The sequence below is a fragment of the Mytilus galloprovincialis genome, chromosome 7 (genome assembly GCF_965363235.1).
Source record: "Mytilus galloprovincialis chromosome 7, xbMytGall1.hap1.1, whole genome shotgun sequence".
Classification (NCBI taxonomy): domain Eukaryota; kingdom Metazoa; phylum Mollusca; class Bivalvia; order Mytilida; family Mytilidae; genus Mytilus; species Mytilus galloprovincialis.
In genome coordinates, this window is record NC_134844.1 from 50,770,201 (window position 1) to 50,794,236 (window position 24,036).

Genomic DNA, 24,036 nt, shown 5'->3' on the forward strand with positions numbered 1-24,036 from the left:
AGGTATTGGAAACGTACATTTGATTTAATGAAATTATAATAATAATCTTAGAACCTATAATTGAAAACCAAGATATATGACGTAAGAGGATTTGGAAGGAGCAACTGGGTTTCTTTATTCTTTGATTCTTTAGACCATTTATCTTGGGTTTTTATTTAATTTTGCACATTATTCTCTGTTCTTTATATTCTAGCACCTCATTAAATGTTTTCTGAAGTTTAGCCCTTATTCTGCCCTGATTGCTCATTATTCTCTATTCTGGAGACCTCCATCTAGGCCCCTTATGTAAGGTTAATGAATAGATAAAATACCACAAAGAAATAAAATGAAAGATTAAGAACACACCTGCAAATCCGTATTAGTGATTTATTTTATAATATAACGCGAGTCGTGTTTTTGCTTTATTTTCAGAATGAACATTGACTTGGTTTTTTGTATTCTCTGTAGCTGTGGTGAGTTTATCTTCGTTTTTTTGTCATAATATTTTTAAAGGTGAGATTCTCTGAACATTTCAAATTATTTATGAAGGTTGATCAGAAATATTGTATCAACAAAAAACTTGGATCTTCATGTTTTTATGATACAAGGGCATAATTATAAACCACGAAAACAACGACGATGATTGACTATTTTTATAATGATATACACAAAAAAAAACAATTCCTGAAAGATATGTCAATATGTTTTTAAATTGGTATCATCTGTCAAATTTATCATCACTGAGTGATACACCTGTGTTTTAAAAAAAACGTCCAGTGGCAAATATTTCATGCACATTCATCACGGAATAAATTGACGACAAATATGATTTACATAGTTTGCAAATATAAAAATAAAAATGAGATCATAAATTATGCAAAAACCAATATGCGATCGATATCGATATTGCATCACTTACCTTGAATACAATACAAGTATTTAATGCAATTAATTAAATGATAAAAAAAGATATATATTTGGTAGCATATAAAAGCCATGGTTATTCTAATATTGTATGGATAAAAACAAATACAAATTAGACAATTACTAATAAAGTTGAATTATTGCAGAATACAATTGTATTTATTAACAAAAAAACACACAAAAAACAAGGGAACAGTAAAAAAAAATGGGAGTTAATGCTTCAAGCACTTTTGCAAATATCATTTTCCGTTGGTTCACCAAACTACAAATATGTGTCCAGTCATGACAGATTAAATGAAGTAGCTGAAAATAATATCGTCTACCGATCTTGATGAGCAGAAATGGCTTTTTACGGGAAGGGGGGGGGATTGACGTCATATGTTTAAACAGTTACTGGCCAATCAAATCGGTATACCGTACGTATTATACGTAATCTATCTGCACGGTACTCTTTAGTCAAACCCCTTCGTCATTTAATTTGTCAATTAGGGTAACCCAAGCCGTTCATATCAAATGCCATGTACCAATTTTCTTGGTCAATAACTATAACTACGATTTTCAATGACAGGACATTTGTTTTTCTATGAATTCAATATGAAAAAAGCAACAAGTTGTTTCTGATTTGATAATAGGTGTTGCTTCCTCCATGAAATGGTGCAAGTTTGATATGATTGGTTCTTACACGGCAAATGATGTATTATACAGAAGGACAGTAAGATCCAAAACAGAGTGTACTGTACTATGCAATTACGACTCTTCTTGTCAGTCTTGTCTTTTTGAGCAGACAGCACAACAGTGTACGTTACTGTTTGTCGCGACACAATCTGGGCCACTGGTATTTAGTAACACTAGTTTTCATTTCATCAAATGCTCCTTTAATGGTAAGTCATCATAATGTACAATAATTTTGAAAACAATCTATTCCTGTACGAAATAAAATTCCAATTTAACGCAAAATCAGGGTTATTTTATAAAAAATATCAAAGCTTTTAATGTCGAGTTAAACACAAATGCAAAATAAAAGATTATTGAGAATATCGCTTGGACAAAGCAATAATGATTAATCGTGCAAATAAATTGCGAAAATTTTGCCTAACATAAATCTAAGCACACTGACTCTTAGGTACAGACAAATGTTTGCTTCAAGTAAACAGTTCATATTTAGAAAAAAAAAGCTTTTGAAACTATTAAATAATCTGCTTACAGAAATGGTAGACAATGGAATATATCATGCATAAAGACATTGTTCGTTAATATAAAACGAGCATACTAGCACTCACCATATACGAGACTTCGGATGGAAGCCATAATACCTACATGCACCACACGTGTCTTTGTACACTATATATATATATATATATGAATGTATTTTGCAGCACACAGGGAGAAGTCTAATGTCCATGATCATCAGTGGCGGATTCAGAATTTTGTGTAAGGGAGGGGGCGGGGCGCAAACTGACTGACCTAAAATGGGGGAAGCGCTTGCTCAGTCATGCTTCAGTGATTCCCTGTATAATCAACCGAATGTTTACCACAAAAGGGGAGGGGCGTTCCCCGTCCCCTATTAACCTGCCTATGATTATGGATCAATGCCTCATTCAACCCTAAAAGGTTACACATTATCTGAATTCTGTCTGATATTTTTACGAATATAAAGAAAACCACAAGTTGTTTTAATGAAAAAAAAAACTATCGATAAATCTCTTAGTTAATAGCTATAATTGGACTCATACATGCTGACAAAAGTACTCTAATTGAAGCTGAATAGTGTACATCGAATGTCCAGGATTACTCGTTTATGTTGTTGACTTGTTTTTCTATGATGTTACAAGTTGCACTCCTGAATCATCCAAAATTACAGAAGGCATACTATTATGTTTTAGGCTGTCCAAATGGTTACGACATGTTGCCACTAAGTGGAGTTTGCGTTAAGCTTTTGCCTGAATTATTGAAATGGCCAGATAGTAAATCAGCCTGTCTCCATGAGGGAGCAGACCTGGCAGTTCTAAATACAGATGTTCTGTTTAAGGAATTTTTGCACTACATGGACAATGTAGCTAATCTAAGTAAGAGTATTTTTTCTCATTATTGATTTCTTTGACAACCTTAAAGCTACATATAGGTTCACACTGCCGATCAGACCAACTCGATCAATCTCGATCAAGACAAATTAAGCGATCGGGAGACTGGTCTGACTCAATCGACAAGAATGGTCGGGGTGGTCTACCTTGGTCGTCATCGATCTGACTTTCTACCCGAGAGTTTTTGACATGTCAAAAACATTTGAGTAAGGCTCGAGAAGCCAGTCACTCGAGAAGAGTCGAGAAGACGTAGAGTAGCGGTCGAATTGATCGAGAAATGATCGAGTAGATATCGAGTTTGGTCGGAATACGAATAGTTTACTGATCAGTACTCGATCATTTCGATCTTTGCTCGACTAATATCCGATCATTTCCCAATCAACGAAAACCTGTACGATATGTGGTCTAGATTAACTCGACCAATACCCGATCGCTTGATGATCACTGCGACTTCTATACTTTCATCTCAGACCAACTCGACCAATACCAGATCTGTCCGCGACCACATTCGACCACACTTCGATCTCTGCTCGGCCATACACGAGTATACATGAATGCTACACGATTCTCTAAAAATGTGTGCAGCTCTGATAACTAACTCTCATAACTTTGCTTCTGCAAAAATATATTGTCACTATTTATTTTAAACTGTGCACAAATTCCTACATGTACAGTACGCGTCTGTACTTTTGCAAGGAGGTGTGAAATTTCAAAAGAGAGACCAAAGATACCAAAGGAACAATCAAACTCAAAGGTCGAAAACAAACCGACACAGCCATAGCCGACGAGAAGACAAACATAAGTCTACATAACACAACATAGACAACTAAATCTTAGCAACACAAAACCCAATAAAACATGTAGATTCTGCATTTTGGCCCAAGGGGATTTTTCAAATATGAAAGTAATTGTGCATTAAAATTTATTATCAGACAGCTGATGACTAATTAAGCAATCAAAGATAGTTTTTAAGAACATCAATATTATATTTTACCTGTTTAATGGAATATTTTTGTTTGACTGTCAGTATTTTCCGTATGTCCAGAATTTTTTGTAGTATAAAAATAAGAAGATGTGGTATAATTGCCAATAAAACTTGTAACTCACCACAGGACACCAAATGACACAGATATTAACAACTATATGTCACCGTACGGTCGAATGTTTACAAACACTTTTTTTTTCATATAAAAAAGAAGATGTGGTATGATTGCCAATGAGACAACTTTCCACAAAAGACCAAAATGACACAGACATTAACAACTATAGGTTACCGTACGGCCTTCAACCATGAGCAAAGCCCATACCGCATAGTCAGCTATAAAAGGCCCCGATAAGACAATGTAAACCAATTCAAACGAGAAAACAAACGGCCTTATTTAAGTAAAAAAATCAACGAAAAACAAATATGTAACACATAAACAAACGACAACCACTGAATATACAGGCTCCTGACTTGGGACAGGAACATATACATAAATAATGTGGCGGGGTTAAACATGTTAGCGGGATCCCAACCCTCCCCCTAACCTGGGACAGAAGTATAACAGTACAACATAAGAACGAACTATAAAAATCAGTTGAAAAAGGCTTAACTCATCAGATGGACAAAAATATAAGTGGACGTGGCCGGGTACTTATACATCCCGACACAAAAAGACACAATGCACAGATCTGAGAGTACTCGCAGTTATCTGACAGCTAGTTCAAAGCCACTAACAACTAATAAATAAATCATGCATCTAAAACTAAACTATCAATCTGTACACATCCAACATCCAATGGATTTAGTGTAAAGACATCATAAACAGCCAGAGAAAAACATGACCTTGTGCAATGCCAAGTTACAGGTATCGACAGATTGTAGATCCATGAATATATAACATATTAGTAAAATTTAGTTAGCTTTTAATCTACTGCTAACAAAATCAATATTTATTCCAATAAAAACAATATTCAATGATCTTATTACAGTGTTTTTGACACAATTTTATATATAAAAAAAAAATGAGAAGAAAGACAAATGATTTTTATTTGAAAACGTGATAGACATGTGTAAAAAACTTCAGAAAAGGTATCCTCCAGGGATCGAAATTCTGTTTTGGCCAAATTTTGGGAAAATATGTGACATCTTTACCCCCTTTTGCAATATAATTAGTAAGACGAGCAGGTTGTTGCCATCGATACACCAAAAAGAAATATCTTGAACCATTCAGCAACTTGGTATCAGACCTATGGAAAATACTGATAACATACATATGTGCATATATGACACAAACAGTAGGTTTAATTTGTAAGAAAGCAAGGAAAAGGGGATGGTAAAATTTATGTATATTGCTATCTTACATCATTACTAATCCAGCGACAAATCTCATTTTGAAGAAAAGAGCAGTAAAACTCCCATAACAATCAGCGCCCTACTTTACTTTCTGTAAGTTTTTGTAACCATTGGGGTCCTCAATGTTCAGCTCCTGTAAGTCTGTCTCTCATACTTTTGATTTTGTCATAAGATTAGGGACTTTCCCGTTTTGAATTTTCCTCGGAGTTCAGTAAATATTTTTATTACAACTACACAGTGGTCGCCGTGTCAGCCAATACATTTAACTGGCCACCCGCTGATTGATACTTCGACACAAACGTTTGTGTAGATAAGATTGAAACAACAGCAGGGGGTCCAGTTTACCAATACATCACCTAGATCTATCGGCACCATTTGCTGTCTACCCCTTTTTGTTATTCTACGCTCTCTCCAAGCACCTGTCTATTTGAGCTCTAACCACCTTGTCATACAATCGAAATGCTTTATTTCCATTTAGATATTTTAAATGTATAATTTAATTTTACTCAGACCTTCTGTGAACTACTGAATCTAACCAAATAAACGGGGAACGTGTTCATTGGACACAGATAATGCCCCAGCTTGCATATAACGTTATAAAGAGTCAATAACGGTAAAATGACACTACCCAAATTCGCACTTGTTCTGTGTTTTATGGTATTTAAAATTTGTTGAGGCAAAATAAAATTAAAGAACGGAAACTAATCGTTGGGACGTACGTATACGTACTTGCGGATGGACAAGGATGACACTTTTTAGCCTCCTCCGCTGCAGCGGCCGGGGTGATATAAAAAAAAGGAAGACGTTTTTATACTAAAGCTGTACATACCCGACCAATGCCCGACTATCCCTATAACCCTATACGATCAAGTGGATCTGGTTTGGCCGAGATCAGGCTGAGATCGAGTAAAGTTGAGTTGGTCTAGTTCAATGAGTCAACAAAAGCAAAGCAGGCTATACCGTAAACATATTTTGAAGTCATTAAATTGAGAATGGAAATGGGGAATATGTCAAAAAGACAACAACCCGACCAAAGAGCAGATAATAGCCAAAGGACACCGTTGAGTCTCAATCCAGCGAGAAAATCCCGAACCCGGAAATGGGCTTCAGCTGACCCCCAAATAAAAATGTGTACTAATTCAGTGAAAATGGACTGAACAGTTGTTAATATCTGTGTCATTTGGTCTATTGTGGAGAGTTGTCACATTGACAATCATATACCACATCTTTTTTTTTTTTATATTAACATACTTTACTTAGTTAAAGATGAGGACCTTTACCGCTGGAAAATAATTAAATCGCTTATTTTATGTACATTTTGTAAAGGAATTAAACAAGAACTAGCAACGATATATACATGTATGACAACAAAAAATAATATTATACTGGTAAAAAAAAGGTGAAAAATTCACATTTGATGTACCTCTATATTAGGTGTAGTCCTGGCGTTCTTTCATAATGAACTATATAGGCATTGAAAAAGACATTGTTTTATAAACGATTCAACTAATAGAAGAATTGATTAATAATGCATGACCTACGTGCATTTGATGTTGATGAGATGATGGATAGCTGTTTAACGTCCATCGGCAACATTAATACATATTCAAGACGAGAACATATTAATGCGATGTAAATAATAACCCTTGTACTAGAACGACACGCTGACACGTAATTTTGACTTGCTAGTTCAACAGGTGACAAGCCTTATGGAGACATGTTACAAATGTACCCTACGCGGACACATTATTGTGACTTCGATTCGTCCGATTTTCACTCTTACTCCGTAATGCCACAGGATTAGAATAGAAGCATCAACTGCCGTGCCATTTTTAAAGTCGTTGGTTTACCTGGACTATGTCGAACCCACAAACTCCCGCAATCTAGGCGAACGCGTTACCGGCGAGGCGGTTTATCACATTCAAGAATTAATGTGTTCTGTGGTAATTCTTTGAAATATTTTTCGGTATTTATCCTATAGTAGTTAAACTTCCTTCTATATTGTTGATCAGCGAAATTCAAAATGCAATGTAAATTTGGTCCTGCGAAAGAAATAAATAAACTCTGAATGTAAGGTAGCACAAACGACAAACCCTTCAACTTCAGGTTGCACAGTACCAGATGATCATGTACGAATGAAAGTTACAGAATACTTAAAACGGGATCTTAAAGTATTTCGTCTATGCATTTAACATAAAACATATTTTTTTTTATTTATGGGGTTATTTATTATAAAGAATATTTTTACAGACATTTTAACATCATGGTAACAGAACAATTACTTATCTAAATCTCGGTACCCATATCTTAATTGAAAACAGATGGGCTTTTTTTCGATGAAAGTGAGATTTTAAGACAAAAAAAAAAAGAAAAAATCAACTTGTCTAAAATTTTATTTCAAGAGTTATTTTGGATACCTCTATTTTAGACCTGTTTGTAAATGAAAAGTACAATCCTAAATACTCTTCAAACTGATTTTTTTTATAATTTATATACACTGTTACGTAGAGGACATTTGTCCACTAAAAAACTGCTTCTAGACGCGCATATTATGACATTTTAATGTCTCCTGTTAACATTCTAGTTTGTTTTATTTTATATACTAGAATATGTCATTTTTTTTAATTGGAGAACCATTTTTTATCGAGAAAGATTATACAGTACTTCACAAATGTACAGCTCATGTTATGTAGTGGACATTTTGAGTTTCGTAGTTGACAAAAACAGTTTCTTAGTGGACAACAAGTTTCGTAATTGACAACAACCCTACATTGTATTCTTTGTTTATAAAAATATATTGAAAATTACATGAAACTAACCCTTGTTTTTTTGTCTAGCACGAATATAATTGAAAAAAAGAGTAAAAAACGACTGTATGGTAGTGGTAGTGTCCACTACGAAATATTTTCTCCCAAACTTGTTTCGTAGTTGACCGTTATGTAGTGGACATATTCACATGTTTTATTTTTTCCCACAATTTCTATATTGCAATAGTAACAAAACTGATTCTTTTCATGAACGTACATGCTTAAGCTGTACAGTAATATTTTTTCCCAAATTTTAAAACAAGATACTGAAGGAGATTTGACCCATTACGTATACGTAGTGGACATTAGAAAAAACACGTTATCATTCAGGGGTGGTGTTCTCGAAGCTATCCTAAGATTCGTCATCAGTCATAGATAAGACTAAGTTTAGGATGAACTTAAGATCGACTTAGGACACTCTTAAGTTGTGTCTCGAAGCTATCTCAGACGCATCTTATGTTAGGACGTCCTAAACATATCCTAAGTGTGAAATATAAATATTTAAAATAATTTTGTTAAAAAAAATTATTAATGACGAAACCAATTAATAAAATAGTTTACGAATTTTATAATTACATGTATAGTTTTCAAATGCAAAAACAATATTAAATCTGAATCTAAATCTATAAAAGTATATCAAAAAGGATTGTAATTTAAACTTGTAAACAATTCGTTTTGACATGAGAATTAAATTTGTAGTGTCATCGTGTCGTGAAACACTAAGTTCAAAGTTTTAAATCATGCACAATTTCTTCATATATATACGAGTTTATAACCGATGGTGCGTTTCATTTGATGTTCATATTCACGTACCAGAATGAACAAAAAAACGAAACCCAAACTTTACAGAGGCAGAGTTAAACATTCTTTCAGATCAAGTGGAGAGCCAGAAGGGCATTTTATTCAGCAAACACAGCACTGTAGCGACAAACACCGATAAAAAAAAGCATGGGAGTACAATTGCAGTAAGGTAAATACTTGTAACTTGAACCATAAAAGGACAGCCGCAGAAATAAAAAAGAAATGGTCGACCTACACTAGTACCATGAAGAAGCAGGCATCATTTGTAAGACGAGAGGCAAAAAAGACTGTTGGGGTCCCTCCTCCAGATAGTTTGACACCACTGCAAAACAAGGTTGTGGGAATCATCGGAGATACACCAATTGACGGGATTGCTGGTGGAATCGACACCTGCCAGGTAGCCGGAAGCCCTATGGATCAGAGCAGAAATGAGATTGAATCCACATCCGAAACAGGTCAGTTTACATTTTCTATATTCACGTACATGAATTCATATCTAATATAATTGAAAGGTTAGCGAGTCACAATTTGTTTTGTTTCTCTATTACGGGATATATTTCTTAATCTTATTCTAATTCCTCTATTTCGGAATAGATTAACCATTGTCCGTCTGTCCGCGAATATGTCTCAGAGGCGAATTAATGGGGTACCCAGGATGCCCCCCTTTTCTATGAAAAATTTGATTGACTATATAGGGAATCACTGAAGCATGACCGGAGCGACCCCCCTTTTAGGCAGCCACTTATGAAAAATTATAGGTTTATCACTGCGTTTGTCCAAGTTTTGGTTACTTGTTTGTGTATAATTCATAGGTTCATTTCTAATGTACTAGACATGCCAGCTGGTATGTCAACGATACCTATCAGTAAATATGATAGATTGGGCGACTTGGTAAAGTTCGATATGGTTCTAGCATCAATATGTAACATTAAGTCTTCTATTGGGACTTTACTAGATAGATGCGAAATATTAATCAACCATGTTTCTCTTTGAAAAAAGAGAGGAATTTATGAAAATTTCAACGAGATGCAGGTAAATTAGTGTATTAGAACAAGTGCACACTGTGTAAATAATAATATGGGGTTTAGCATTATTTACAAACCGTTTTCAAAAATATCATCTGTCCATTGAAATCTATATTCAATCACATGTATTTTGGATAACACGTTTTGAATGATACATTTATTATTTTTCAGTCTTACCTTCGACTTGTGGCATTAGTTCAGCCAAAGACGATAACAGAATTTTCACGAGAACACTATCATCACCGCACACAGAAGAATAAGAAGAATCACTTGTAGAGATAGAAAGGGAAAGATTGGGAGTACAAACAGACCGGTTAAAAATTGAACAAGAAAGACTAGCAACCGAGAAGCAGAGGCTGGAGATAGAAAGAAAATCACTTCTCATCAAAGAACAGAAATACCAACTATATATTTGACAAAGTTGAACTTAAGCTTGCAGCAAATGGGTATTTCCGTGAATAGCTTAAATGTACCTACTTCTTCTGACACTTTGTCCACACAATAAAATATTATTTTTTCAGAATATGTTCATTCTTTTTTGTTGGTATAAACATTTCTAAATGGAAATGTCATTTATTATACAACTACACGTAAATAATAGTGATTATAAAAGAAGAAAATGTGGTATGATTGCCAATGACACAGAAATTAACAGTATGATCTATACCACGGTTTTTTTTTTATCTCTTTGACTCATTCAAATTGGTATAAGGACGGGTTCTATAAGGGAAAAAGATCAATTGCAGCCGATTTCAATGAGTATGCAGCTAAAGGTAATATCTTTTGTTAGGACTAGTCGTGATACCAATTTCCGGTGCCAACTCTACATACTTCATTAATAAGCAATCAATCAATACAGACTAACTACATATAATTCATTATTTATATCAGATGACTTTATTATTAAAACAGTCAAAACCTATCATTAATCAGTCTTTCACGAACAATTGCCCCGTCGTTCAGAGGTCCATTATATTGGCTGGTCCGGCTATATGTCCATGGTCAGGAAATTCATTTCTGTCTGGTGGTAAAGGCATTCTGTTATCTATACACAAATTGTGTAGGACAGCAACAGCAACAACAATGCGACAACACATTAAAGCTGAATATAACAAAGTTCCAGCACTGGTATCTATACAGCGAAAACGTGCTTTTAACACACCAAAACTCCGTTCAACAACATTTCTTGTTCTCATGTGTGCCCCGTTGTAACTTTGTTGCTTTCTGGTAGTGGGGTTCAGAACGGGTGTCAATAACCAAGGTCTTACAGGGTATCCGCTATCCCCAAGTAGCCATCCGTCTGAAATTGTTCGATTCTCGAATTCACATACAGTTGAATTAGACCAAATGAAAGCATCGTGGGTTGCTCCTGGCCACTGTGAGACTATGTTGAAAAATTTCAAATTAGAGTCACAAACTCCTTGTACATTAATTGAATGGAAATTTTTGCGATTTACAAAAATATGCTCATCTACTGATGGAGATTTGATCCCAACAGGAGTTCCATCAACGGCGCCTACTACATTAGGAAAGTCTGTAATCTCATAGAAACCACGCTTTATAATTTCTAAACTAGCTGCATCTGTAGGCATGATAATGTGTTGAGTGCATACATTGACCAAACACTGCGTTACATCTCGTTCACATCTTGAAACACTGGAACGAGATATGTTATGCACATCAGCATTTACAAGCTGAAAACTCCCTGTGGCAAAAAATCGAAGTGCTGTCATTATCTGCAAAGAAACAGGCAATGCACGGGACCTCATTGTTGGTCTGTGTAAGTCATTGTCAAATCTTCTGCACAAATCAATAATCATTGGACGCGACAATCTGTACCTACGTATGATATCAAAGTCATCTAAATATTCCAAAGGGTTGTCGTAGTCTCTAAGCAGTCTATTTCTACGAATATTCTGGTGCCTTCTTCTCATTTACAAATAAGCCGCAGCCAATTTTGTTTATAAATTATTGTCTGAGACGTGTCCTAAAGTTAGGATAAAGATAGGATGATCTTAGGACACCTAATTAGATGTCCTAAAGTTAGGACGAACAATACGATATATCCTAAGTTAAGAGAGCTTCGAGAACACCAGTTAGGACAAAGACTTGTCATAAGTTGGTCTTAGGACACGTCCTAGTCCTAAGATAGCTTCGAGAACACCACCCCTGGTCCATTTGATGTGCTCAATTTTTTCTGCCAACAACTTAACTAAAATTAAAAATCCTTCGTCAAAAACTGTTTATTAAAATATTTTGGCTCTAAACATACTTTTGAATAATTAAAGACCTTATATTTAGTAAAAATAACATTTCTTTCTTTCTTTCTTTACAACATTTTAGAGTATGAATTTTGAATAGGAGATATAGGGACATGTCATTTTTGGTTATTCTGAACTATTCAGGAATGAATATCTTATTAATTCCTTTAAAATTCGTATGTTTCTTTGCTTAAATTTTTTAAATCTTATTAGATGAACTGACTGCACAAAAAAAATACTTGTAAATTTCAAACACATTTTATTCAAAGTGGCTGGGACAAGAAATCACGTTTTTATTGAAAAAAAACGCCCATATATAAAAGTCCGTTAATAAAAATAGTCTATCAAGTTTCTATATTTCCAAATATAAATAAAGAGTTTTAACCGATTTATTAGATGAATAGTCTTGTTGAAAAAATTACAAACTCAGAAGAAGTTGCATCAATTCGATCCCGAGACGTGACTACAAGAAGGCTGTTATTGTGCCAGTAAGTAAAAGGACTCCTCAAAAATGTACCAACGGAAAACCATTTTTAACAAGACTTTTTTACATTTGAAGTAACACCAAAAAATCAAAACCACGGAATAATGGAAATAATTCTTCAATGAATTCCTTAAAATGGAATGACACAATACTATAATATATAAATGTTTGTCAAATACTGTTACAGTAACTGTATTTATATGTTTTGGACGTCATACCCACACTGACTGCTTGTTGTTAAAAACACCTTTTGTTTGACAATTGTTACTTTTGTATAGAAACATATGGTTTAAACCTCCTTTTTATATGACTTAGATATAGGAAGATGTGGTATGAGTGACAATGAGACAACTCTCCATCCAAATGATAATTTATAAAAGTAAACAATTATAGGTCAATGTACGGCCTTCAACCCGGAGCCTTGGCTCACACCGAACAACAAGCTATAAAGGGCCCCAAAATTACTAGACAAGTGTAAAACCATTCAAACGGGAAAACCAACGGTCTAATCTATATAAAAAAACGAGAAACAAGAAACGCGTATAATAGTATGTTAGAAACCCCCTTTTATAATTGGCTGCAACCCCCACTGAAATACATCTGCTACTCAACTTTTAATGATGATGTTTCCTTTTTTTGTATAGCACTGAGAGTATCTGTAGCAGGTACGATAGTTGGTAATGATCCAATGTGGAAATCTGGCGAGATTGTGGATGCGAATAAATTTTGTCCAGGGCACCCGAAATTTATTAACAAGGCAAATTACTGTCTTTACGTTATACCAGTCGAGTCATGGTGTCACCCTGTTAACAGACTTGTCGATGGCCAATGCAGCCAGGGAGCGGTTCCGGGAATTTGTATTAAAATGTTATAGTGTGGTGCCAAAATATGTTAATATTTAGTTTTTATGTTTATAACAATAATTTTATGGTCAGAATAAATGGGACATTTTTTCCCCAAAAAATACATGTAGAAATTCTAAACAATGTCACGTATCAAACTTATACTTAAAATGTATTACCAATGTTAATTTAACTGATCGGTCGGAGCTTATGTTTTAATTTGCATAAGGACAGTCTTTTTGAAGATGTGTGTGATAAGGATGATTGCCGTTATAATTTATTTTGAATTCTAATCACCTATCAGTGTCACCAAACGCATATACAAAAGAACTGAGTGTATGATATGGGACGAATAACTGGACACTTCATTGGTGAGTATATCCCAAAACTCCTATCTATAGATGGACTGGTCTTAAATAAGCGATCTTTTCAATACCCGCTCAGTCAAGTGAAATAATTCTAGTAATAGCTGATATTAAATGTAAATAGTTTTAATTTATTTTATTTCAATATATAGTACATATTTACAATACAAAACAATTGCTAACCGTATGGCCCATCTAACATCCTAGGATATAACAGTTAAATTATTACTTTACTGTATTTGCTAACTATAGTCGTCGTAGAAGCATAAGTTATATGCAAGTCATGTTTAATAAAGAGTAAGCATTGTACATACGACAACAATATTCCTAGTTTTGGAATGCAACTATAAGCTGTAAATAAATTATGGGTTCATGAGTGACATATAGATTATACAGAAAAATATATAATTATGTAATTCAAAGTTACACGCGTAATAAAACTTTATAAATCAGTTGTGTCTAGAACGCTTTCTGTTTTACCATAAATAAGAAACCAAACAAACAAAAAATGTACCAGCCAGGGATATAAAGTACATGAAAACACTAGGTGCATTATGGAAAAAAAAAGAATAACCTGAATTGCCTGGTATAGTTGGAACCATAATCTCTCATAATTTCTCAATTTTTGAACGTTTTTTTTCTTCTTTAAGAAAGGTATGTTATAAACCTTGAAATACCGATTTCATTGCACATGCCCGGATGTCTGGATCATTTATATTTAATTGGGACACTGGAAACCTATACCCTATATCAAGTAGGAACATTTATTTTAGTTCTCTGCAACTTGATATTGCATATTATATAACTGTTTTTAAATATTCATTCTCTAGAATACCTAGAATATATTAAAGATAACGCCTTTAAATTCATTTAAAAATGATGCAACAATTGTTATTGGTCTAATATCATTGACCCTTTTTCTGATTCCTTTATTACTCATTGGTAGAGTTAAAGTCCACAAATTTCATTTTGATAATGTGTTGTACCATGTTCTCAAGTAGATGTAAATAATATGTTTCACATGAAAAACAATATGTCGATACGAATTATCACTGAACTAGTATACATATTCTTTAAGGGGCCAGCTGAAGGACGCCTTCCGGTGCGGGAATTTCTCGCTACATTGAATCTCATTGGTGTCCTTGGGATGTTGTCTGCTCTATGGTCGGGTTGTTGTCGCTTTGACACATTCCCCATTTCCTTTCCCAATTTTAAACAGTACACATTTCACTGTGTATTTCGATAATTAATGTCACTTCAGTGATGTTCATGGGCAAAATGTTAGAAAAACCAGAACCAAATAGAAACGTTAATGAACTGATCAACCAAAAGAACCTAATAAAGGGACGAAAGATACCAAAAAGAACTCAGTGTTGTTCTAAAATAAACTGACAATGCCATAACTAAAATTTGAAAAGGTAAACAGACAAATAATAGTACACACGACACAACAAAGAAAACTAAAGAATAATCAACACGAGAATCCCATCAAAAACTGGGGGTGATCTCAGGTGCTCCGGAAAGGTAAGCAAATTCTACTCAACATTGTGTTGCTCATGTAATTACAAACCAGGAAAATAGTATAATTCGGTAGGTCACATTCGTGGTGAAAAGGAAAGTGGGTTGTAGTTTCGGAATAAGGAACATATCCGATATCATCTGTGAAACAGTTATTTCATAATGGTTAACCAAATTCGTGATGGCGTCCGTAAATTTACGAATGGATGATTTCAACTTCACCATTTGGAACTCTTGGTTTAATAGTTTCCTTGTGAGCAGTTACCCTTTATCAAAGAAATCATGATAGGAAATACAAGCTTGGGAATATCGTATCAATTTGGAGATATAGTTTCCGTATGCAGGCGCTACTAGAATGTTGCTACATAAAAATGGAAAGTTCACAATTAAGAAACTGAAATCATCTCTTTCGTCGTAAAGTTTTGTTTTCAACCAAATCTCATTGTCAATTTATGGATGTAAGTCAAGATATGAGGCAGATATTGCCAAATGTATAATTTGAAATGATTTCCAAACTATCCTAACAGTAAATTCTGATCAAAACAATATCCGTGCCAGAATACCATAACACAGTCATAATAAATTTGGGTAAACCTCAACACTACATACTGAAAAATGACTGCAAAATGCATGAAGTGACAGAAAAGTGAAAACATGTGCTCTATTTTATGTAAAGATAACCTACAATTAAAACAATCATTAAATTCATGGTAATCCAATATGCAGGACATGAAAGTTCATTTTCCTTAGGGCTGTAATAACTTGTGCATATTGGCTCCTTGTAGACGTGATCAATCATTATCTCTTTGTATATCATGTATACTGTAAGGTTAAAACTTATAAGTTATGATGGAAAAAAATATAGTTGTAAAATTTATCTTAGAATGTCTCCTGTTTCACTTAAAGGTTATTGTCTGTCAAAATGTTCAAAATATATACTCAAAATTACAGTTAAGGTAGATTGGATGTCTGGTTACCCTTTCAATAACCTTTTTTTTTAGTTTAAACATATTTTACCAAGTATCATACGTGTACAAGTGAGAGGTTTAGCTTGCTTTTAAAACAAGGCTTTATCCGCCATCTTCTACATAAGAAAATGCATGTCAGGAATATGACAGTTGTTATTCATTCGTTTGATGTGTTTGAGCTTTTAATCCTAAAAAATCAAAGGCAGATTATTATACTAAATTTAACATGTTTGATAGTAAAATTAGTGTTTTTAATTGAATCTTAACCAATGCTACCATTTCAATGTATTTTAAAGATAGAAACGAGGCATGTGACCAACACATTTTATATTAAAATTAGAAAGAACATTGACCTATAGTATTTTTGCAAGATTAAAATAAAATATATCGTGAAAAGTTTTGTCTCTTAATACCAGGTACCTATATATTGTACTATGTGATATGTTCATTTTTTTGTACTTTGAAAAGGTAGACGTTTCATGCTATACCTAGATTAAGAAAAAGAAAAGCAGTAAGGCAACATTGCCAAATACATGTATGTCCAATTTTTGTTTGTGGGTTTAGATCTAAGTGCTGCTCCATGGTTTATATCCCATATTTTCATTTATCCATAAAATAGGAAGAAGGGTTTATATATCAATGTCTCTTCATTATGAAATATTTTAAACAATTCGTGATCATATGATATAAATATAAGACTTTAAAAAGTAGCCATATGGCATATTTTAAATTTAATTTGACTTTAGCGAATTGACCAGTGTTGTTAATGTAAAATCCATAGTTCACCCAGCTTTAACGGTGTTTGAATTTAACGTGTGATAAAATTGTATTTTAAAGAAAAATTAACATATACAAATGCTGTTAACCAGTTGAGTACATTGGTATCGGAAATGTAAAGTGAAAATGTTACAGTAGATGTACTTTGAAGCTATGAATACCTGCTGGATGTACGCTGTTTTACTTTATACATTGCATTATCTCGGTGAGTAAAACTTATACAATCTGTTTTTATTTTCTTAAACGATATGTGACAATTTGTTTTTGGCGATGTGTTTAAAAAAAAACAAAATGATAGATAAATTTAACAATTAAAACTTAATAAGCGCACAATTGTTAAAGTAGATAATTAAAGAAAGTAAAGATAAATAAAATAATGAATATACAAATAAATTCTGTAAAGCATGTGAGACAGTTTTTAATATTCTTAGAGTGATTATTGTATCTTAAACTTTTGGGAGGAGTTTTAGCTTTAATTTGAGCTTGTTTTTTATCTATTAGTTATTACGTGTTTGTTTGTTTAATATATCCGAGTGTATGGTAAATACTACTGAGAGAACGGTATTATCGGAAACCATAGACTGCGCTGCCAGGGTGGGAGTATATAAAAGAGTATGATAATATGAGACAAAGGTTTCTTGGTGTCATTTTTAAAAAGTTTCAAATAAATATAGTTGACAAGAAACGGGTTATTTGCTCGTTTATGATTTATCAAAGAATTTGAAATTTACACATATTTAACTTTCGAATTTATGGAAACGGTCAGTCATGCATAAGCATGGACAGAATCTTATGGCGACAGTTTGATACGTTTGTTTCTAGTATGAAATGGGTCATGAAAATATCAATTAGGGATCACTGGATATATGTGACCTTCCAAATTATATCTATAAGCAGATTTATACTAAACATGAGCAATACGACAGTTGCTACAAATGGAGCATGATTCACTAACGCTTCTGGAGCACCTGAGATTCATCCTGTGTTTTATTGATTTGGTTTGTGTTGCTCAGTCTTTTGTTTTTAATGTTGTGCTTTGTGTGCTGTTGTTTGTCTGTTTTTTTCTCACTTGCCATGTGGTTGTCAGTGTTTGTTCGATTGATGAGTTTGAACGTCACTTTGGTATATTTGGCCTCAGGTTTAGTTATCGCTATGTCCATCCGTCCGACAGTAAGAATCAAATGGACTTTAAATAAAACTCGAACATCCCCTTCTTGATTAGAATGACACTTATAATGATGGAAGATGAAGGTAAAGGGAAGTAGTTTTTAGTTGTTAATCCATCAAAGGGGACTTTAACAAAAACAAAACAACATGGACTAAAATTGGTTCCGGTTTAGTAGCAAATTGAAAGATGAGTTCCCTTGCTTGATTGAAACAATACGTGTACAGTTAGAATATATTGAAAAATAAAAGAAGTTTATTCAGTATTGAGTCAATAGTTCGAATGTCAATGACTACGCTACTAAAAAACAAATATTTATAGGTTTTAAGGTGGTAATTCTAGATAACTTAGCTTGATTGGAATAATAAATACTCAACGGAAACGTTGATGCGATTATAACATTAAAAAAAATTTCATTAGATTATCCGTAACCATAAACTACCAATGATATGCCCTCAATTCAAAATGAATCACAAAAGTATAAACAAAAGTGTATAATCATGATATGTAAGTCCGATTCCGAGATACTTTTCTTCAAATCTATTGAGACTTTGTATTTTGGTAGGTAGTGTAGAATTCAATGATGCTTTTAAGCGATGTTCTTTTAATGTTGATCAGTACATTTTGTTCTGTTAGTCAATAATTTAACATGCCAAGCAATCCAAACATACATTAGGTACTTTAAACAAAAAACGCCACGTTACCTGATTTAGAACAATAAATGATAAAAATACGAATAAAGTCAACATCGAATTTAGGTTATCATAAGTAATTCCCATTTCCTCCTTAATTCTTTTTTTTTTATTTGAAAAGCTTCTTCTTATTTCAATACATACTATTTATATTGGAAAATAGCTTACGTGAAAGTAAACAATTAGTACGACATATAATGAACATATGTTATGGTTTTCTTAAAATATCAACATGTTAGAACCAATTTCAATGTACAAGATCTGCTTTCTAGAGAACATGATTTAAATTTACCCGATATACAAGCTACACACAAGTACAAAAGTAAAATGCTTGCCATTGAGCTTCTCAAATTGACATCATTCGCACACAGGTTCACACCACGGCCTGTAAATAATGGTTTCTATCCTATTTACCGGATTTGTTATAACATGAGCAACACGACGTGTGACACATGTGACGCAGGATCTGCTTACCCTTCAGGAGCACCTGAGATCACCTCTAGTTCTTTAGTTTTCTATGTTGTGTAATGTGTACTATTATTTTTCTGTTTGTCTTTTTCATTTTAAGCCATGACGTTGTCAATTTATTTTCGATTTATGAGTTTGACTGTCCCTCTGGTATCTTGCGTCCTTCTTTTAGTATATATGTCTTGACATAGGCATGACACGTTAATATTAATGAAGCAAGTGATTAAATATATATTGTCTGTACATAAACTTTCGTTGTAATGACATTACAAAGAAACAGCCCTGATTTCCCACATTAGGTACACGATTATGCTTAAAGTTTTTAAAGACTGGTAAAATGAAATGATATATCAATTACTATACACGAAAGCCTCATTTATTTCCCTTTCTGACGATTTCAACATCTGTTAAGTTTATCTAATTTAAAGTTTTTAATATTAAGACACAAAATTTGTTCAACGAACACGGAATATATCGACTATATATGTTGCAATTTGTAAAAACAGCTGTTTCAAAAACTACGCCCCTTGTGAGGTGAAATCAAATATGTTTTTTTTTTGTTTAACTTCTAATATGATCTCCATACTTCATCTGTAAGAAACACATATTTAAAATGCTACCAGTATACATACACATGGATAGCGACCAAATTGGATTCTGAAGATGATTCAAAGTAAAAAGAGGTGGTTGAACAGAATTTCAAATCTTAGAAATTCACGTTATAATAACCTTGCAAATATGCCACACAGCCCTATCTTTTAACAAAACCAAAATATCGGTGCATATAAACTTTACTGTCTAGTATATAATCATTATATATCTTTCACTCCCGGTTCTTAGTGGAGTTCGTGTTGTTTCTTATTTCTTATTTTTAACTGTTGATGTAAATGTCCTTTGGTTTTTTGAGTCTTTGTTCCTTGGTTTTGCTTGTTTTTGTCTTTAACGACACTTTATAGTTTAAGCCGTGAAATGAGTTCCTTGTAATATGCTTTTTCTATATTCACAAAAGGGCAAGTTTCTTCAAATTCTCTTTCCATCGATCCTGACATCTTTGAATGATGTCATCACCGTGTTTGTATTAACCATGAGCAAAATGACATTTGCCACTAGTGAAGCAGAATCTGCTTACCCATTTTATCACCCAAATATTTTTGAGGCTCGTGTAGCTCTGTCTTTAGTTTATTTTTATACAGGTTTTTGTTTGTTATTTGTGTTTGTGTCGTCTTTTCTTTATTGAAATTGCCCGGCGATAGAGTCTTTTTGTGCTAGTGTGGCGTTAAGCAATCTCCAACCAACCAATCAATCTTTTTTTGGAATGTCTTTTTAGCTTCACTTCGACGTGCGAGTTTACCCTTAGATATATTAATTCTTTCTGTGTTTTTTTTAAATTAACAAATACATTCTCGTCCTTATTTCTGGCAAAGTGATTTATCATTTTTGCATTTAATTAAACTTATTTATCTATCTAAAATACTCAAAAATATCTAGTTATGCATTAAAATATGAAACTATCTTTTGGAATCATATGCATGTTTTAGAGTTTATATAAAAAGAATTATTAGATTATTTGAATGAAGCATAGATGTTTCACATCACCTTTTTGCACACAGTATATTTTAGGTTTAACCTGATCATAAAATATAGACTTCTTGCATTCATTTGCATTTTCCAATGTGTTTGTTTGCGTGATGTTTAAAAGTTGTCGTATTAAGCAAGAAAGTATTGACGATGGTCTGTATCAGTGTCACCGATAAAAATATTATCTGTTTACAAATTATGCGTGCAGTCTCTGCTTTTCATACTTTTGTATCTGGAATTGACATACTATAAATAGTTAGTTTTAATAAATAACGATGGTTTGATTCAGAGTCGCCGATATTCACAGGCTATAATCGAGCTTTCAGCTTTTACGTATGTTCTAAAGTTTTGTTTGGATATATTTCCTGATAATTTATTGAATAGATTTTTTGGAAGTTTTCTAATAGATTTCGGATAGATTTGTTATAGATCTCCTGAATGTGCAGATTATAAAACAAACTATTGCATTTGAAAAGACAAATAAAATCACAACACGCACTTACAAAGAAATCACATCAACAAAAAAAAAAACCCTACCATAATGAATTGCATGTGAAGATAGTTATCCGTGAAAATGACGAAAGGACACGATATTATGCATATCATGCACCATTATATAGTTGAATTTTAAGTGTTGCATTTCTTTTTTACTTTTAGAGGAGTGCAGGGAGTTTGCAATATTAATTAATTACGAAACTATTTGCTTAAATATCTAAATAACAACGATACCAAATTCATTATTGACTGGGTACAACCATACAAGCATTTCCTTATGTATTGAAATGAATATAGTCGTCACTGACAATCAAAGTACACTATTTAATTTCCGCGACTTGACTGTTAGTGTTGCTCGCCACCTATTGCATTTTATTAAAAATTCTGACCAAATTGCAATTTGCTTTAATAAAAAATTGTTCAACTGGTCAGCAATTTGACCAAACTGCTGTAGAAAACAACAGACAAGTCATAAAAGTGGTGATATAATAAAACACACTTCCAATCTTATAAGACTTTAACTCCACTTTAATGTTGCAGTGAAAACTAAATCTAATAGTTTGTATTTGGCACAACTTTTTGGAATTTTGGATACGCAATGCTCTTCAACTTTCTACTTATTTGGCTTTATCACAATTTTGATCTGAGCGTCACTGATGAGTCTTATGTAGACGAAACGTGCGTCTGGCGTATTAAATTATTATCCTGGTACCTTTGATAACCAATTGTATAGATATTTCATAGTCATTACCATGCTAAAGGTGAACTGTTGTTATTTTGAATTGATATAAAAATGTCATAACCAAGATTTCATATATCATTTTTCGTCTTTATTCATAAGAATCAGACATTATGTTAATTAAAACATTTCATATTCTGTAAAATAAAGTATTGAAGATGGTCTGAATCAGTGTCATCGATATTACAATATTATCCTTTAAAAAATATCAGTGCAGTTTCTGCATTTGGTACTTTTGAATCTTGAATTTGCATAGTTTAAAGTTTGTTTTGATAGATAACGATGGTCGGATTTAGAGTCACTGATATAACTTGTAATGACCGCCGAGTTTGTTTTAACTTTGTTTGTTATTGTTTGTTTTCAAAGATTTCCTGATATTTTTTTAATAGATTGCCTGATTTCTTTAAAGTCTTGAAAAGATTCTGCATGTGCAATTCTATAACACAATATTGCATTTTGTAATGACTAATTTAAATTGCGGGCTTTTAATTGATATGGCAAAGAATGAATATCGTGCTTCAATTAATCGCCAAAAACAACAACACGCACTTGCAAAAAAAGCTATTAGCAAATGATTTGTATATAATGTACGTGTTATCCCTAAAAGAGATCGAGATCATGACAAGCAGCAGCTAATAGCCTCATATTAAGTAGGACATTTCTATTTTTATACTTTTATGGAGTACGGAGAGTTCACAATGATTATTAAATAACTTGTTGCTAATCTATGTATACTCCTTTAAAATTATATATTTGCCGTGTTAATGGTTCGCATTATAATTCTAGCGTATTCATTTGCTATATACTTTCAAAACAACACTGCTGTTTTCTAAACAGTTTTCAACGGTATCTAAAATAAGCAAACGATTTTAAACAAGATACCATAAGCATGGGACATGTGGGAACACTTTAGAAATTTCGACAATAATTTTTCTTGCAACATTTAAAAAACCAAAGACAAATGAATATTTTATCCCGTGAAGTAACCGTATTAAAAAAATACATATTAGATTAAGACATACTATTTATAGATAAAGAAGTATGTGGTATGAGTGCCAATGAGACAACTCTCCATTCAGGTGACACTTCATAAAAGACAACCTTTATAGGTCAAGGTACGGCCTTCAACACGGAGCTTTGGCTTAGACCGCACAGCAAGCTACAAAGGCCCTCAAAAATTACTAGCGTAAAACCATTCAAACGTGAAAACCTACGGGATAATCTATATAAAAACGACAACCACTGAATATCAGATTCCTGACTTAGAACAGGTGCATGCAATTGCAGCGGGAATAAACGTTTTAATGGAACCTAACCTTCTCCCTTTTCTGAAACAATAGTATAACATCACAACATAGAAAGACACACTATCAAATATCATTTGGAATGACTTATCGTTATCAAAACACGTAGTAACGCAAATTTACACACAATGGTGAACAGTTTGATCTGTGATACAATGTAAATACATCTATAATACTAAAATAACGAGGTCCAATTTGTCAGCCATCATCGGGTAAAAACAACAAATTAAAGAATTCAACTTTATATATAGCTAATATAGGACAATGGTGTAGATTAAAAATTACACCACTCCAGACCCTTTTGTTTTCCACATAATTAATATTGCCAATAATTAACAAGTTCCAGGTCGAATCCGATACCGATACCAATAGTAATTTTTTACCTGTTACCTATAACCTTATCTGTACGTTCCGCATCTGACAGG

The 24,036-nt window shown here is 33.2% G+C and overlaps 1 protein-coding gene and 1 long non-coding RNA gene across 2 annotated transcripts in view; both read left to right on the forward strand.

The window, feature by feature from the left end:
• Positions 1 to 377: 377 nt before the first annotated feature.
• Positions 378 to 14,360, forward strand: LOC143081743 (uncharacterized). The gene is made up of 4 exons (XR_012980064.1): positions 378 to 452; positions 1,536 to 1,784; positions 2,787 to 2,969; positions 13,345 to 14,360. It is a non-coding gene; the product is annotated as an uncharacterized LOC143081743 (long non-coding RNA).
• Positions 14,361 to 17,202: 2,842 nt separating this feature from the next.
• LOC143083223 (uncharacterized) overlaps positions 17,203 to 24,036 on the forward strand; it is a 33,026-nt gene continuing 26,192 nt past the window's right edge. Inside the window, exon 1 of the mRNA XM_076259474.1 lies at positions 17,203 to 17,375. Coding sequence (XP_076115589.1) covers positions 17,309 to 17,375 — 67 coding nt within the window. The 5' untranslated portion in view covers positions 17,203 to 17,308. The remainder of the gene's footprint in view (positions 17,376 to 24,036) is intronic.